The 16,450-nt window shown below is 39.4% G+C and overlaps 1 protein-coding gene across 1 annotated transcript in view; it reads left to right on the plus strand.

Moving 5' to 3' along the window:
* The window catches only part of DNAAF11 (dynein axonemal assembly factor 11), a 108,650-nt gene that overhangs the window by 26,704 nt on the left and 65,496 nt on the right, over positions 1 to 16,450 (plus strand). The window contains exons 3-4 of the mRNA XM_036890566.2: positions 1,749 to 1,826; positions 12,262 to 12,434. Of these exons, the coding sequence (XP_036746461.2) occupies positions 1,749 to 1,826; positions 12,262 to 12,434 (251 nt within the window). The remainder of the gene's footprint in view (positions 1 to 1,748; positions 1,827 to 12,261; positions 12,435 to 16,450) is intronic.

The following is a 16,450-nucleotide window of genomic DNA, read 5'->3' on the forward strand; positions in this document are numbered from 1 at the left end:
CTGGGGGAAAGATTTGTTCCACCGCAAGTTTACAGGTCTGGGGATGGCAGCTGGTGAGAGGTGCTTCCAGGGTGGTTGGGGCTAGAGCACCGACTCCCCCACCTGCTGCCCGGAGGCTCTAGGCATTGTTACTTACAGAGCCTTTTTCTTCCCAACCCCTTTGGCCCGCTGTCCTCAAGGGATAGCTTAAGAAATCCTTCCCGAATAAATCTTTCACACCAGATGACTCTTCATATTTAGAGGGTTATACATGCAACAAGTGTGGGGAAGGAACAGGTCTTTTATCATAGGCTGGCAATTTCAACAGTAATAACTTCAAGTGTTTTCATTCAGGATGCAGACCAGACACTCCATCTATCATAATCCTTGACACAGAGAGCTCAACAAATCTGATGACTGTCAAATGCCCAGATGTGGCCTAGAGGACCTTTTATAAACATCAGTATTACTTAGAAGAATCTAATTGCTGAGAGAAACTTTAGCATTTTATTCCAAAATCTTCATTTCAAAAAACAAGTAAACTGAGGCTTAGAAAGGAAAACTGTTATTCTCAGGTCTAATGGAACAAATATATGGTATTTTGTAAATTGTAAGTGGAACGTAATGATGATAAAGGTGAGGTCTATAATCATTGTATTTTATCTTCATAATATCCTTGAAAAATAGGCAAATGAGGCATTTTTGAGTGAGGTTGTGCACAATGCACATTCCTTAGCAGGGTTTTCTACATTCACATCATCTTAGAAAGCACAGTTCTTTGAAGGTGTAGTGTGACAATTTAGTGCCAAGCTCTGGAGGCAAATCTCCTGGCTCTACCACTTAACCTTGAGCAAGTGGATTAATTCTCTGTGATTTGTATCCTTATTTGTAAAAGAGAGACAACAATAATTTTTACCTCATGGGGTTATTATGAGGATTAAATGATATAATATATGTAAAATGCTTAGAAAATTATGTGGCATATAATGAGCACTTGGCAATGTTCGCTCTGGTATCATTAGCTGTTTGTAAAGGGCCCCACACTACAGCAATTCCTTGATTTATTTGTGCTGACTGTTTTGCCTATATTGGCTTTCATTTTAATGAAAAATGATAATCTTGTGTGTATCAGAATGATTTTGACTTCAAGTAGAGGAAAACCCAACTTAATGTGACTTCCAGTAAAGAAATCTAACATCGTACCCAACTGCAAGCCTAGAGATGGGGCGGTCTCCGGTGCTAGTTGATTCCTTCTCTCTGCTCCATCAGCCATGGGGTGGGCGTCCTCCTACAGCTAGTCTCCTCATGGCTGCAAGATGGGTGTGAGAATCAGTAAGGATAATACTTCCTTCTTAACATCCAGCAGGGAAAAAAAGGAACTCCCCAAGCATGGAATATATATCTTGGTATGTGTGCCCTCTCCGGCACCTGGTTGCCAGGAGACTGCCAAGGGCTGTCTGTTCGACTGAGTTCCTGAGCTGTCAGGACATGGGATTGCCCTGCAGTAGTCCAGCTTGGTTCATTAGGCTTAACCCCCTGGAGTCAGGGTTAGGCAGAGACGAGAGCAGAACTGGGCCGTACGAGGAAGGATGGAGGAAAAGGTGGTTGCTGCACAGGCAGCCAACAATGTCTGATGTACAGGTACCGACGTGAACAAGCAATACGGTTTTGGTAACCATCATAATCCATAGATCTTCATTATTTTCACAATAGATTATGTAAAAATGTCTTTTATCTTGAAGGTTAATTACATGATTTGTGTATTTCAGAAAATGTTAGCAAACTCAAGAAACTTGAATATTTGAATTTAGCTTTAAACAACATTGAAAAAATTGAAAATTTGGAAGGTAAGAATTTTCTTCTATTTTATTATGAATTAAAATTGAGATTTAAAATTACACAGTATTGCTTACACAGCAGATACCTTTTCAAATTAACATTTTAAATAAGTGTTTATTCTTGTAAAAATTCAAACAATGATGAGACACACATTAAAAAATGGAAGTCCATTTCACCCCTTCCTAACTTACTTCTTTCCCAGAAGTAGTGGTGTTCACAGTTTGGTGTGGAGAAAGTAGTTTTGCTTCATTTTGCTTTGTGTCAATGGGATTATATTATGAGTATTGTCAAATTATTGACTATAGTCACAAATTATTGCCGAATTATTCTCCCTAAAGGTTGTCTCAGTTTATTCTTATACTAATAGTCCATGTGAATACCATTTTTACACAACTTTGCTAATACTGTTTTTAAAGATAGGGAAAAAAATTGAAAAATATATTATTATCAAATAATTTTTTAAATTCACATCTCATTAGTATTACTGAGCTTTCAGAGGTTATTGAATATTTATAGTTCTTATTATATGAATTACTACTGCATATCTTTTTTAATGTGTTCATATACATTCCAAATATTAATCCTTTGTTATATAGGTTGTAAATATTTTCTCTTGCATCTACTACTTTTGTTTTATTCCAGTTATGCTAGTATCATTCAGAAGTCTTAAATTTTAATATACTCAAATGTATCAATCCTTTTCTTTATAGTTTCTAAACACAAATATATTCCTTATTAAGCTATAATTTTAATGATTTTATTTTCTACATTTAATCTCTAATGCATTTCAAATTTGTCATGTAAAAAAGGAATCAACATGTATTTTTTGGATAAAGAAAATGTGTGTGTGTACACACACACATAATGCAATATTATATAGCCATTAAAAAGAATGAAATCTTACCATTTATGACAACATGGATGGATCTTGAGAGCATTATGCTCAGTGAAGTCAGTCAGACAGGGAAAGACAAAGACCATATGATGTTACTCACTTCACATATGTGGAATTAAAAAAGTAATAGGCTCACAGATACACAAAACAGATTGGTGGTTGCTAGAGGGCAGCAGGTGAGGGATGGGCAAAGTGAGTGAAGATGGTCAAGAGGTACAAATTTCAGTTATAAAACTAATACTTCATGGGGATGTAATGCACAGGATGGTGGCTATACTTAATAATACTGTATTGCATGTTTGAAAGTTGCTGACAGAATAGATCCTAAGAGTTCTCATTATAAGAAAAAAATCTGTAACTGTGTGTGGTAACAGATGTTAAATAAACTTATTGTGGTGATCATTTCACAATATGTACAAATACTGCATCATTGTGTTGTATTCCGGCACTATATAATGTTATTATACCTAGTAAAAAATAATTAAAAACAAAGTAAGATGAATTTGGAAAATATGGTTTTTTTTACTCCAAATATCTGTTAATTGAAATACTTTGACCAATTTTTAAAATTGAGATATAATTCACATAACAAAAAAGTCACCATTTTAAAATAAGCAACTCTGTTTTTTTAATTTTTATATTAAAAATTTTTTTTCATGTATTCACAAGGTTGTACATCCATTATTACTGTCCACTTCCAGGGCTCTGTATCCATTGACATTCACTCCCTATTCACCCCTTGCCCTAGCCCCTGACAACCACTAACCTACTTTACATATCCATAGATTTTCCCCATTCTGAACATTTAATGTAAATGGAATCACAATATGTGGTTTTTAGTGTCTGTAGGATAATGTTTTCAGGGTTTATTTCTGTTGTAGTGTGTATCGGTACGTCATTCTTTTTTATGACTAAATAACATTCCATCATATGGCTACACAATATTATTTACCCATTCCCTAGTTGATGGACATTTGGGTTGTTCCCACTTTTTGGTTATTATGAATAAGGCTGCTATGAACATTAATGCATGTTTTTGCATAAACATATGTTTTCAATTAATTTAGTATAACTAGAATGAAATTGCTAGGTCATATGGCAACTCTCTGTTCAAATTTTTGAGGAACTACTAAATTGTTTTCCAAAGTAGCTGCACCGTTTTACAGTCTCACCAGCAATTTATGAGGGCTCCACTCTCTCCACATCATCGCCAACACTTGTTACTTTATGCTTTTATATGTTCATTTATTTTTATGGTAGCCATCCTATGGGTGTGAAGTGGTATCTCACTGTGGTTCTGATTTGCATTTACCTAATGGCTAATGAGATGGACATTTTATGTGTGTTTATTGGCCATTTGTTTATCTTTGAAGAAATGTTTATTCAAACCCTTTGCCCATTTTCTAATTAGATTGTCATTTTACTGTTGAGTTGTAAGACTTATTTGTATATTCTGGATACTAGAGTCTGATCAGGTATATGACTTGTAGATATAGTCTCCCACTTGGGGGGTTTTCTTGTCAACTTTCTTGATGGTGTCTTTTGGAGCATTATTGTTCTTTTTTTAAAAAAATAGCTTTGTTGAGGCATATAATTGATGTACAAAAAACTGCACATATTTAATGTGAACAGTTTGTTGAGTTTTTGATATATGCATATACCTGTGAAATCACCACAGTTAAGGTAATAGACATTACCTCTGTTTTCTCTGATCTCTGCTAGAACTTTTTTGAATGGATTTTGATTGTACTAGATTGATCTTCTATGCCTCTTAAACTGTGTTCCTTATTTATTTCTCCTTGTTTTGTTATTCTGGGTAGTTTCTTGTTTTACTTTGCAAGCTTCTATTTTGTGCTTTTACTGTTTGTTTTAAACCTGGTATATCTATTCATAATCACAAAGGAGTTGGCTGATTAGGTGGCTGGTGTGAGCGTATTCTGCACTGTGAGATTCTGTTCCACATCTACCTACTCCTTGCTGGCAGGGCTACTGCGGGCTCTGTGTGAGTGTGCAGGGCATGCCGACTGGCAGGCTTTACTTTAGAGGGCAGGGGCATGGAGCAGAGGCAGGCAAGCTGCTCTCTCCACCCATCTCCTATCTGCCAGTAGCTAAAATTATGAGGATTTTAATTAGGTTACACTAGTTTTAGCCTATTTGCCTCCTAGTATAAAAATAATTTCATTGACTACCAAGGTTTATATCAATAAAAACATAAATGTTCACCATACATTTTAAATTTTCATCCTAAAACCTAAAATGTTATCACTATGAAACCCCAAGCCTATCACCAGTGCTGGAGTTGAGATGATCCTTCCCCCAACTGGCATTTTCTGCGTTAGAAGTGGAGTCATTTCTCTCTCCCAGCTTCCCCTCTCTGGCCCCATTACCACGCCTTATGTGAACAAATGGAATAACAAAATGTATCCTATGTGTGTGTGTTCTGTGGTAGTAAAATGTCAATCTGTAATTCCAAAGTAGTAATTGAAACTGTCACTCTCAGTTGTCTTGTCGGAGGATTGTCTTTGGTGTTTATAATATAAAGTATTTTAGGCTTCTGTTTTGGCGTATGTTTTATATATTTGCCACTAGAGGGCAGCATCGTCACTATTGTCTTTTTTGAACTTTGGGACTGGGCCACAGGCCACCTTCACCTGGACACTCCTATGTGAGTTCCACCTTCCAGCTCGAGTGTGGAGGCGCTAGGCTCCGGGTAGTTCGAGGATATTTTCCAGGGAATGGGCAGGAGGGAGGGGGGATGCATCTTATCTGCTGGTAAATATGACCTTTTTGTTTAACTGTAAAGGTTTGAAGTGAGAGAAGACAGATACGCATACTCAGCCCACTTACTTGAGTAAATTTCAATGTAACTTTCAATAAAAGTTGGATTTTTGCTTTTTCTATTTTTTTTGGATGGATGGCAAAAATATGCTAGTGTCCTGCCTCCTTCCACCGCTGCACACCATGTGGATTCACTAAGAGAATAAAATAGCTAATTTTTCCATCCCTCCTCCTTACCCACACTTAACCTGGAAGGAGAAGGAGGTTTCTATAGCGTGAGCTTCCCCGCTTGGAAGTCAACCATGTCTGGTGCCAGGGATCATTGAGTTGGATCTTTCCAGAACAGGAGGTGGAAGGTGGGACTCAGTTGGAGGAAGGAGTGCCTACCTCCAAAGAAGAGGCTTTTCAAGCCTGGCTAGTTCAGCAAGAATTGTTCATCAGGATGGCAAACATGGCAAAATGGTTTAATTCTTTCGTGTAGGATGATAGAAGACAAAATTCAGATCCATCACTTTGAAATATACAAGGAGCATTGGGTGGGTCCTTCGTCTGCAAAATTCAGCAAAATCAAAAATATATGAATTTTTTAACTTGGTGGAGACTTTCAAATGTCACCCTTTCCTTAAAAAGAACAACATAATTAAAATGTTCCCAGGGTCTCCCAAAATAAACTTAAGAAATACCAGACCCATATCTTAAGTCAAACTACCCCAAATGTATCTTTCAAATTTCATAAAACCCATCTAACATTTTTTGCCAATATGAAGCAAACATACAGACATAGAACCATAATCTTAATTGTATTTTTATCCAAAGTTGCATATTCATTCATCATATAGTGGCTGAATCCACATTTTTATAATTCAGTGACTGAATTATGGAGTATATTGAAGTGTTTTAAATAATTTCTTATTGTATGGTGCTTAAGTGTTTTTACTTATGTTTGCTATTATGAGTAGAACTATTCTGAACAGTTTTATACAAATTACCTCTGTTTCCAGTTGAGGTATTCGACTGGGACTTTTTCTTTCAAAATGAAAATCTGGGTCAAGGGAGGAAAAACATTTAAATGCCTATTTTAAATATTAACAGATTGAATGATGAAAAATATAATTGTTATCTCACAGCCTTGCCAATATTTTTTAAATTTTTGTCTCTATTTTAATAATTTTTTAGAAAGAAAGTGATTTTGTTGTCCTTTTGTCATTTATATGATTATTTTTGAAGATGTGAAGTTGCTGAATTTCCCTCACTTATCTAAGCTGAATCTGGAATATACAGAAGTCTTTGGGTATTCATCATTTTATTAATTAATATTTTTACCATCGCGATACAATACATAGTTTAAGAAGTCAAACTATTACCTAGGTTTATGTTGAGAAATAGCAGACTCTTGTCAGCACCCTGAGACTCTGCAGTCCTGCTCCCTAGAGATGACTGCTCTTCACTCACCTTCTTTCTTCTGCGAGTTTCTGAATAATATGCTCATATTGTGCTTTATCTGCTCTTTCAGAGAGTCTCATTGTAGGCATCTACTGACTTCCTCTGTGGAAGATGTAGATTTTGTTCTCATACTAACCCCAAGGTTCTTTATTCCTTCCTACTCACCTTGCTTATATCTTTATATCACATAATGGGATGTCACAATGAGATGAAGGATAGGGACCCATTTATGGTGACGGATGTTGTGAACTGAATGACACTTGCTCCCCTGCTGACCCACATCTTATCTCTGGCCTTTCTAACTCCCTTTCTTCCTGCCACCTTCCTCTACGCTGGTCTGGCTCTTTCCAGCCATGCTAGGAATCACAGGCACATCCTGCCCTGGGTCCATCGTCAATGGGTGTAACTACAACTGCTTGTGCTTATAGACCCCGAGTGTATTCTACAATAGCTCAGGAGTTTTAAGGTGATGATGATGGTGTTGGCAACAGTGTGGCTGCTGCTGTTAGTAATAAATAGCTAATACTGGCAAAGAGACCATCTAGTTCAGAGGGGCTTTTCAGCTGGGCAGACCTGGATTCATTTCCCATTTCTCCACTTAGTAGCTGTGTGAACTTTGTTATATTTTATTGTATTTTATATTTGTTATATTTTAGCTCATTTGCCTGACAGTTCCAAATACCTGTTGCAGCGAGAAAACTACCCCAAGTCTTGAAACAACTCTTTCCCCACCCCGTACAGTATTGTGGGTCAGGAATTCAGAAAGACGTGGCTGGGAGGTTCCTCTCTGATCCATGGCATCAGCTGGGCAGCTGTTAGAGGTTCCACTTCCAAGAAGGCTTCTTCACCACCTCCCCATCCAGTACGAATGCCGACACCCCATCTTAGTGACCCCTCCATGGCTGGCATTGAGACAGGGACTGTGGGTGTAGTCAGGGTAGAGTGAGGGACCCTGGAAAAAGACCCCTACAAAAACTCCGTATTTAACAATTAAGCAAAGTCAGCGTCACATTAATTCTCTAAAGTAAAATATCAAACTAAGAATATAAGCATTCTTCAGTGAAGATTAGTTAGAACTAAAAAGCCAGGAGTAACTTAGCCTGGAATGTTTGAACATCCCCCAGATAAGAATATACCTCAGCATAGCCCATGTCTTGTTTGTGTCGATTAAATGAGGCTATTGTGAAATTTACTTGAGCCTGTTAAAAAGCCCAGTTTATCTTTAACTTTACTCAGATGCTGCTTTTCCTCCTCCAGCCCTAATCAAGTAATATAGAACCTGGGCAATTAATATAGCAGGCAGGCCCAGCCGTAAACAACATAGCGAAAGGCAAGATAAGATTGCATTTTAACACCTAAGAAGTTAAGAAGTAAGATTCTTCACTTACTATTTAGCAAACACAATAACTCAGCCCACCTTGAGAGCAGGACAGGCAGCCTTGATTAATATGCTCCCAAACCAAGAAACTGCTATTCTGGGAAAGAATCAAAACAGTAAATTTCTTACGTTAACTCTGCAAAATAGTCCAGCAAACTGATAAGAAACTTAGTGTCTCTTCAAAGATAAACATGTAGAGGCTGTTTAGTGGGTCTGCATCCCTAGCCCTTTGTCTGTCAACCGCCATACATCCCCTAGACAACGCACCACCTGGGGCTCTCTTGTCCCCTCCTGGCGTGAGCCGGGAGCTCTGTTCTCTCACTGTATCTCTCAGTAAAAGCCTCTGCCCTGCTCTCCTACCTTGGGTGTTTGCGAAATTCATTCTTCAACTCTGCAAACAAGAACCCCGGCACCAGCATGAACTCCTTCCCCTCTTCAATCTCTGATAACCTAATTAGACTGCCCCCCAACACGATGTCCTCTTCGCCTGTCACTGCCCTGCTCCCCATGCTGGGCAGCCTCCTCTGTGGATTCCTGCTCACCCTGCTCAGACTCTGATGCCTGGCTTTTGGTTCGCCTCCAGGGTGGATTCCGCCTCAGGCTGTCTGCTCTCTGATTCCTCTGTGAGCGTCAAGTGAAAGTGCCCTTCCGCTGGTGTCTTCTTTCATATACAACAATAGCAATAATAGCGTTATACACAGCAGCAATAGTATGCAGCTGCATAACAGTATTATAGGTCCTTTCAGGTTCCTGGATCTGATTCTAATGCCCACGTGGAGGGGGAAAGCGGGGGGATGGCCTTCCCACACACGACACCAAGCAATTCTCAAACACCAGCACGGTGTCTGAGGACCCAACTCAGTTCTGACGCGGTCTGCCCAGAGACAGCACCAGATTCCCCAGGTTAAGGGCTCTGTCCTACCCTCCACCCCCAACTCCAGACGCGGGGTCGCAAGGCGCGGGCAGTTCCCTGTGCTTCTGACCTACCGCCTACAGATTGGAGGTTCCTGTGACCTCCCCCTAGGTTCGATTAATTTGCAAGAGCAGCTCATAGAACTCAGGAAAACACTTAACAGTTTACCAGTTTAATAAAGGATACCGTAAAGGATACAATTTAACAGCCAGATGAAGAGACACATAGGGAAAGGTCCCGAATAAAGGAACTTTTATATCCTCGGGGACCTTGGTGTCCGGCTTGCCGGAACATGGAGGTGTTCTGGTTCCCCGAGCTTAGAGGCTCTTCTCTGACTGCAAAACAGGACCTAAGAGAGTGATAAGCTCTTTTGTGAGGGCTTCATTGCATAATCATAATTCACTAAATCATTGACCATAGACCATTGTCTGATTTGACCTCCAGGCCCTGCCCTGGGTGGGGGTCCAAAAGTCTCTCATTAACATGACAAGACCCCATTTCACTTTTAAAGCTCTGTAGGAAATGTTGATGAGGAGAAATATATCTGGGAAATCATGTGAATGACCAAATATGTATTTCTTATAACTCATTATATTGTACCTTCCTACTCTCCTTGGGTTCTGACTCCAAAGCCAGGCCCGTCTTTCCATAGGGACACCATCCTTGGCTGCACTCAGATTCTGACACCCCCTGGCTGGTTGTCTATGGTGTGGATGTTTTCAGACCCTGCTCAGGTTCCTGCAAACCTTTCCCTCTCTGCAGAGATGCCTTCCTCCCTGGGCTTGGCCTCCTGTTGCTGGGCAGCTGCGTCTGGGGAGGTCTCTCCCTGCTCACTAGGTGAAGCACTAGGAGAAACAGCCTGGACGGGGGAGGGTTCCTGACTCGGGCGAGAAAGAATTCTCGAACAGGTCAGACGAATGTAGGTGAGGAAGGAATTCATTAAAGCAAGAGTGTCAGGGAATGGCAGCTGCCTTGCAGGCAGCAGAGAACAGGAAAGTGCAGAGCAAAAGAGGGAAAATCCTCAGCCTAGGGCAGATTCCCTTGCCAACTCCTGAAGCCAGGGTCACCTGGCATCCTGTGTCCGCTTGGATCTGCATGGCATGGGGAGCATGGGGACTAGCCCCTACCACTCCAGGATTTGGGGGAGCCATGGAGCACAGCTTGGAGTAAGATTATGTTCTGAGACCTTCCCAAAGAAAGGAGATTTTCAGGCAGGCTGCTAAGAGCAGATCGCACAGCTGCAGTTCCATCCAGGTCACCCAGGTGACAGAAACATGCAGGCCCAAATCTGAGCCCTTAGCAGCCCCTTCCTACTTATCAGGAGTAAAGTGGAGACAGAGTGAATACTTGGAAATAAAGTGAAATAGCAAAGAGACAAACTGCAATTATTTAAGCAATGAGAAAACTTTATTTGAAAGTACACACTTAAAGAAAGGAAAGTGCGGGCATCCTGAGAGAGGAGGCGCACTGTAAGTTTGGGGATTCTGTCTTTTAAGGCTTTCAAGAATGGGGCAAAGGGCCGAGGAGGGTTGTTGGGTGTAGGCTTGACTCGTGATCTCCAGGTGCTTATCTCTGGTGAGAGACACCATGTCCCATTTCCTTTATTATCAGTCCTCCAGCTAATTCTGCCAAATAAACCCAACAAGAGGAATTTATTTATCCTGTTCTTCTCCAAGACAGCAGTTACCCTCAAGCAGTGGGGACATATCAGTTAAGACTGCCTGCCCTGCCTTAAGATAGGCTGTTGGGTTATTGTCTGATTACCAGAGAATATGTTAGGAATCTTACTTCTTAACTCTCTGCTTTTTAAAATGGAATCTTAGCCTTAACATGGGGTCCCTTCTGTTCTTACTATACCGTTTATATCTAAAACATTTCTCATCATAGGCAGGGAAAGTTAATCATGGTGCTTGTCCCATGTCCCTGCCCTACCTCGCTCCCACCCCCTCACTGAGGTCACCCTCACCCAGGGATGCGCCCTCTCTGCTTGGGCTCTGACTGCCAGTGCTGGGCAGTTTTCTGCATGCTTTTCTCATCGTCTTTGAGCTTTTGCTCTGGGCCAACATAGCTACCCCTAGCTCTTCTAAGCTCTGCCCTTCCCAGTGCATTTAGGAATTAAATAATTATTGTATGTATATTTATGTATTGTTTATTATATATGTTTAACATATTTAGGAATTAAATATAATTGTTCTGAAAGGAAGAGAAAGAAGGAAAGGGAAGGACAAGGAGTTGAAGGGAAGGGAAGGACAAGGCAGTAAGAGGAAGAGAAGAGCCGACTTCTCCCCTTCCTTTTGTCCTACTTCCTTCTGTAGTTCCTTCCCTTTCTCTTTTCCTCCCTCCCTTCTTTCCTTCCTTCCTTCCTATGTTCTCAAAATAGGGAGATGATATAGAAGATATGCCATGTTGTACACAAAGGTGATAAGAACCTGAACTGGAATGCTGGTAATAGGGTAATAGTGGATAAGAAGCGTGTGAGAAGAATTTAGGAGTTAAGATTTGCAAGGCTTTACGGTAATGACATGAAGGGGCAAAGAGAATAACTGAAGTGAACTTTCAAGTTGACCTTGACTTAACTTGGTGTCAAACTCATATCTGATACCAAAAGTAGTGATTACATTAACCAAGGCTAGACATACAGAAGGCAGAAAAGGAATGGAGAGTGAGAGAAGATATGAAGAATTCAGTTTTGGACATGTGGAAGGTGATATATCTTGTAGCCATTTGAAAGTAGAAGTGTGATATTCAGCTAGATGATCAGGTCTGGGGTTATTGTTTGGGAATCATCAGAATCTGGAGTTACTTAAACCAGTGATCATGACTTGTCATAAAGAGGACTAAGAGGAGAGGGAATATCAGGTCAAGGATGGAAATCTGGGATATGTAGCCACTGATGGAGCGGTAAGCAATGCAATTAATCAGCAGAGTTAAAATATTGCAGCTGTTGCTTCTATTATGTGCCAGAACACACATTTTATTACCAGTGTGATTTTCTTTTGCTCTGTTTTCTATTTCTCTTTTCATTTCTCTCAAAAGGATGTGAAGAGCTGACAAAACTTGACTTGACCGTCAATTTCATTGGCGAGCTGAGCAGCATTGAAACCCTCCAGCACAACGTCCACCTAAAGGAGCTGTTCCTCATAGGCAACCCGTGTGCTGACTTTGATGGCTACCGGCAGTTCGTGGTGGCCACCCTTCCGCAGTTAAAGGTATGCTCATTTTAATAGTGCCAAAATCTCAGAAAAATGAACACAAACAACTTCAGTAATTCCTGGTTTATTCACAGCATTGCCAGGGAATGTGTTGTTACAAAATGAAATATTCCAGAAAATTATTTGTCTTTCTGAACCTGTAAAATTGTTTTAATGGCTTTAATAAATCTTTGAAAAATAAATTACATATTCTTCTCCTTTCTCATTCAGAACACACAGAGCTTAATTGAACTATTTCTTGATGAATTTAAATCATCATGTAGAGCATTCATTATTACTAATAGCAAACCAGAAGCTTTGAGTTTTTGAAGTGGCTACCTTTTGTATTATATAGTCTTAAACTACTGTGCTTCTAAAATTATTGTTTTCTTATCATTGTTTTCTCTTAGCTATTCTCTGTGTTAGTGGTTCTCAAACTTTGGTATGCATTGGAATATGTGGATGACATCTGCTGCGACCCACCCCAGAGTTTCTGATTCAGTAGGTCTGATACACCCAATTTAGCATTTTTAACAAGCTCCCCAGTGACACTGATGCTGCTGGTCCAGGGATCTCATTTGAGAACCTCCACTCTCTCTGTTAATCTCTTATGCTCTCTCTCCCCTAATCTAGTATTTTTAGAGCCAAGGAAAAAACATGGTTTCTAGAGAAATCACACCTGAGCATATTAAAGTAGTAATGTTAATTTTCATGCAATTTCAAGAGTTGCTGACCAGCCCATGGACCCGTGCTTCTGCAAAGAGAATTCATGAATGCACTGGCTTTGTGAGAGTCATTTTCTTCAATTCTCAGAGAACATTTGTTTTTACACTGCTGTGTGCTGTGTAGTAGAGATTGCTGGATTAATGGAACACATTGCTTCTACTATAAACTTTCTTGTTTAAGAGAATGAGTGACTCAGGTAACTGATTCTATACTATGTATTTAGAATAAATGATAAATTAGCTTGAACATAACCCAAGCTGATCATTGTACAATGACTTCCTAGAAAATGAGCTGGTGAGAACCAGAACACCACTGCTGTGAGCCGTTTCTCAGGAAGGACGTGCGGCCAACACAGCCGAGTCCCTGTCACTGCGGCAGTTGGTGTTCAGGCTAGAAGTTTGTGAGAGCCTCAGATGGGTGCCTGACTCACGTGGCCCATCTACAGTGGTCCTTATGACCAAAACATAGATTCAATAATTTTTTCCAAATATCAACTTTATAATTTTGGTTTATAATTTTACTGTCCCTGATAATTTGAGGGGAGAGGGTACAAAATTTCTTTATTTGAAGGAATGGTACAAATGAAAGGATTTAAGTAGATGTTTTGTACAGATCCTGATAATTCTTTTAATTGATATTTTGCTCAATCTCTGTGTGTTTCCTTTTGCATTAGTTTCCTGTTGCTAGAGTAATGAATTACCATAAATTTTGTGTCTTAAAACAACATACATTTATGCTCTTCTAATTCTGGATGTCAGAAGTCTAAAATCAAAACTAAGGGATTGGCAGGCTGTGTTCCTCCTGCTGCTTCAGGGGAAAATTTGTTTCTCTGAATTTTTCAGCTTCTAGGGGGTGCCTGCATTTTTTAGTTCATAGCCTCTCCCTCCATCTTCAGAGGCAGCAATGAAGTGTCTTCAAATCTCCCTAGCTTTGACCCTGACACTTCTGCCTTCTTTCCCCTATAAGGACCCTTGTGATAACACTGAGCCCACCCAGATAATCCAAGATAATCCTATTATGGTAAAATCCTTAATCACATCTGCAGAATCTCTTTTGCCATGGAAGGTGACATTCTGGGCAGATTAGAATGGGGATGTTCTTAGGGGACCATTATTCTGCTGACTGCATCTTTCTAAACAACCTTAACTTCTTTTTGTGGAAAGAGGCTGGGTAAATAGACAGGCGTCTTTAAACTGGTAGATTTGAACCTTAGATTTTAATTAGTGCTTTTTAGTATTTCAATTTGGAAAATCACTATAAAAATACCAATTATAAACAGTGACCATAACAATTAATAGTATACTCTGGGCATCTTGTTAAGGGTAGAACATGGGTTGGTTGGTAGTAGAGCTCAATTTTGAGTAATATATAAGGCCCATTTTTGTGGAGAGCATTTGGGAAGTGTCATTGTTACAGTTTGGAGCTATGATTTGATTTGAGGCATTGAAATTCTTTATATAGGGAGCAGTTATAAAATTAATATATTTTGAGAGCTTGTCATTAATAATTGGTTTCAACGGAAGACCTACTTATTATTATTATTATTATTATTTTTTTTTTGTAGATAATTATTTTTTATTGAAGGGTAGTTGACACACAGTATTACATTAGTTTCAGGTGTACAACACAGTGTTTCAACATTTATATACATGATAATTCTAGGTACCAGCTATCACCATACCAAGTTGTTACCATATTTTGACTATATTCCTTATGCTTTACATTACATCCCGGTTACTTATTTATTTTACCATTGGAAGTCTGTCCTTTTTTTTTTTTTTTTTTTTTGTGAGGGCATCTCTCATATTTATTGATCAAATGGTTGTTAACGACAATAAAATTCTGTATAGGGGAGTCAATGCTCAATGCACAATCATTGATCCACCCCAAGCCTAATTTTCATCAGTCTCCAATCTTCTGAGGCATAACAAACAAGTTCTTACATGGAGAACAAATTCTTACATAGTGAATAAGTTACATGGTGAACAGTACAAGGGGAGTCATCACAGAAGCTTTCGGTTTTGCTCATGCATTATGAACTATAAACAGTCAGTTCAAATATGAATACTCATTTGGTTTTTATACTTGATTTATATGTGGATACCACATTTCTCTCTTTATTATTATTATTTTTAATAAAATGCTGAAGTGGTAGGTAGATACAAGATAAAGGTAGAAAACATAGTTTAGTGTTGTAAGAGAGCAAATGTAGATGATCAGGTGTGTGCCTGTAGACTATGTGTTAATCCAAGCTAGACAAGGGCAATAAAACATCCACGGATGCAGAAGATTTCTCTCAGAACGGGGGGGTGAGGTTCTAAGCCTCACCTCTGTTGATCCCCTATTTCTCACCTGATGGTCCCCCTGCGACTGTGCCTGTCTTAGGTTGTTCCTCCCTTGAGGAATCTTACCTGTCTCTGGCTAACCAGTCATCTTCCGGAGCCATACAGGGAAATGTTAAGTTGGTAAGTGAGAGAGAAGCCTTATTGTTTGAAAAGGTTAGCTTTTACTTCTTTGCATATTTATGCCCTGTGGCTTCTATGCCCAGCATTTGTCTTGAGGTATCTTTACTACTTGGAAGAATTATGATACTCGGTAAATTTGATATGAGGCACGAATTCTATTTAAGGGTTGTAATTAGGAAGGAGGAAGAAAGGCTATAGAAGTAGCAGGCAGAAAAAAGCATGGGAAGATTGATTATTTCTTTGACATATCTTCTTGTAGAGTAACTTCAGCATGTATAGGTTTTAAGCTACTACTTAAATTGCGCACACACATTAACATAATAGGAGTATAGTTACATAACGAAAGCATACCTGTAATTACCAGCCCTCTGCAGTGAAACCAAGAAAACCAGTTAGGCACCTTAGGCATTTGTGAAAACTTATCTATGATATGGTGGATATTGTCTAACTGAACTTGAACAGTCTGAGAGAAATCAGACAAATTAAAACAACCCATTCCTGGGGACTGTTCACATGCCATATGTTCTTTTAACAGTAAATAGTCTGTAGTTGTAAGATTTTGGAGCGCTACAGTTTGCACTTCTCCTAATTCTTGGTTGAGTTCCAACAGTATAGATCCAGTCAAATTTGTTGTTTTACTGTATGCACAGGCCAGCTTAGATATCTCCTTCTTCATTCCCATGGCAAGTCCAGGAACTGGTGGGATGAGTGCATCTACAGCTGTAGCAGTGTGTGGATCTTTGTTGGGGTTTTTTTGATGATCATCTTCTGGCATGAGTCTTCCAGAGAGTGCTGATGTTGGAAGTTCTTTTTCATATTGTATCTTAGTTGATTTTCGGGGTA

The sequence above is a fragment of the Manis pentadactyla genome, chromosome 3 (genome assembly GCF_030020395.1).
Source record: "Manis pentadactyla isolate mManPen7 chromosome 3, mManPen7.hap1, whole genome shotgun sequence".
NCBI lineage: Eukaryota > Metazoa > Chordata > Mammalia > Pholidota > Manidae > Manis > Manis pentadactyla.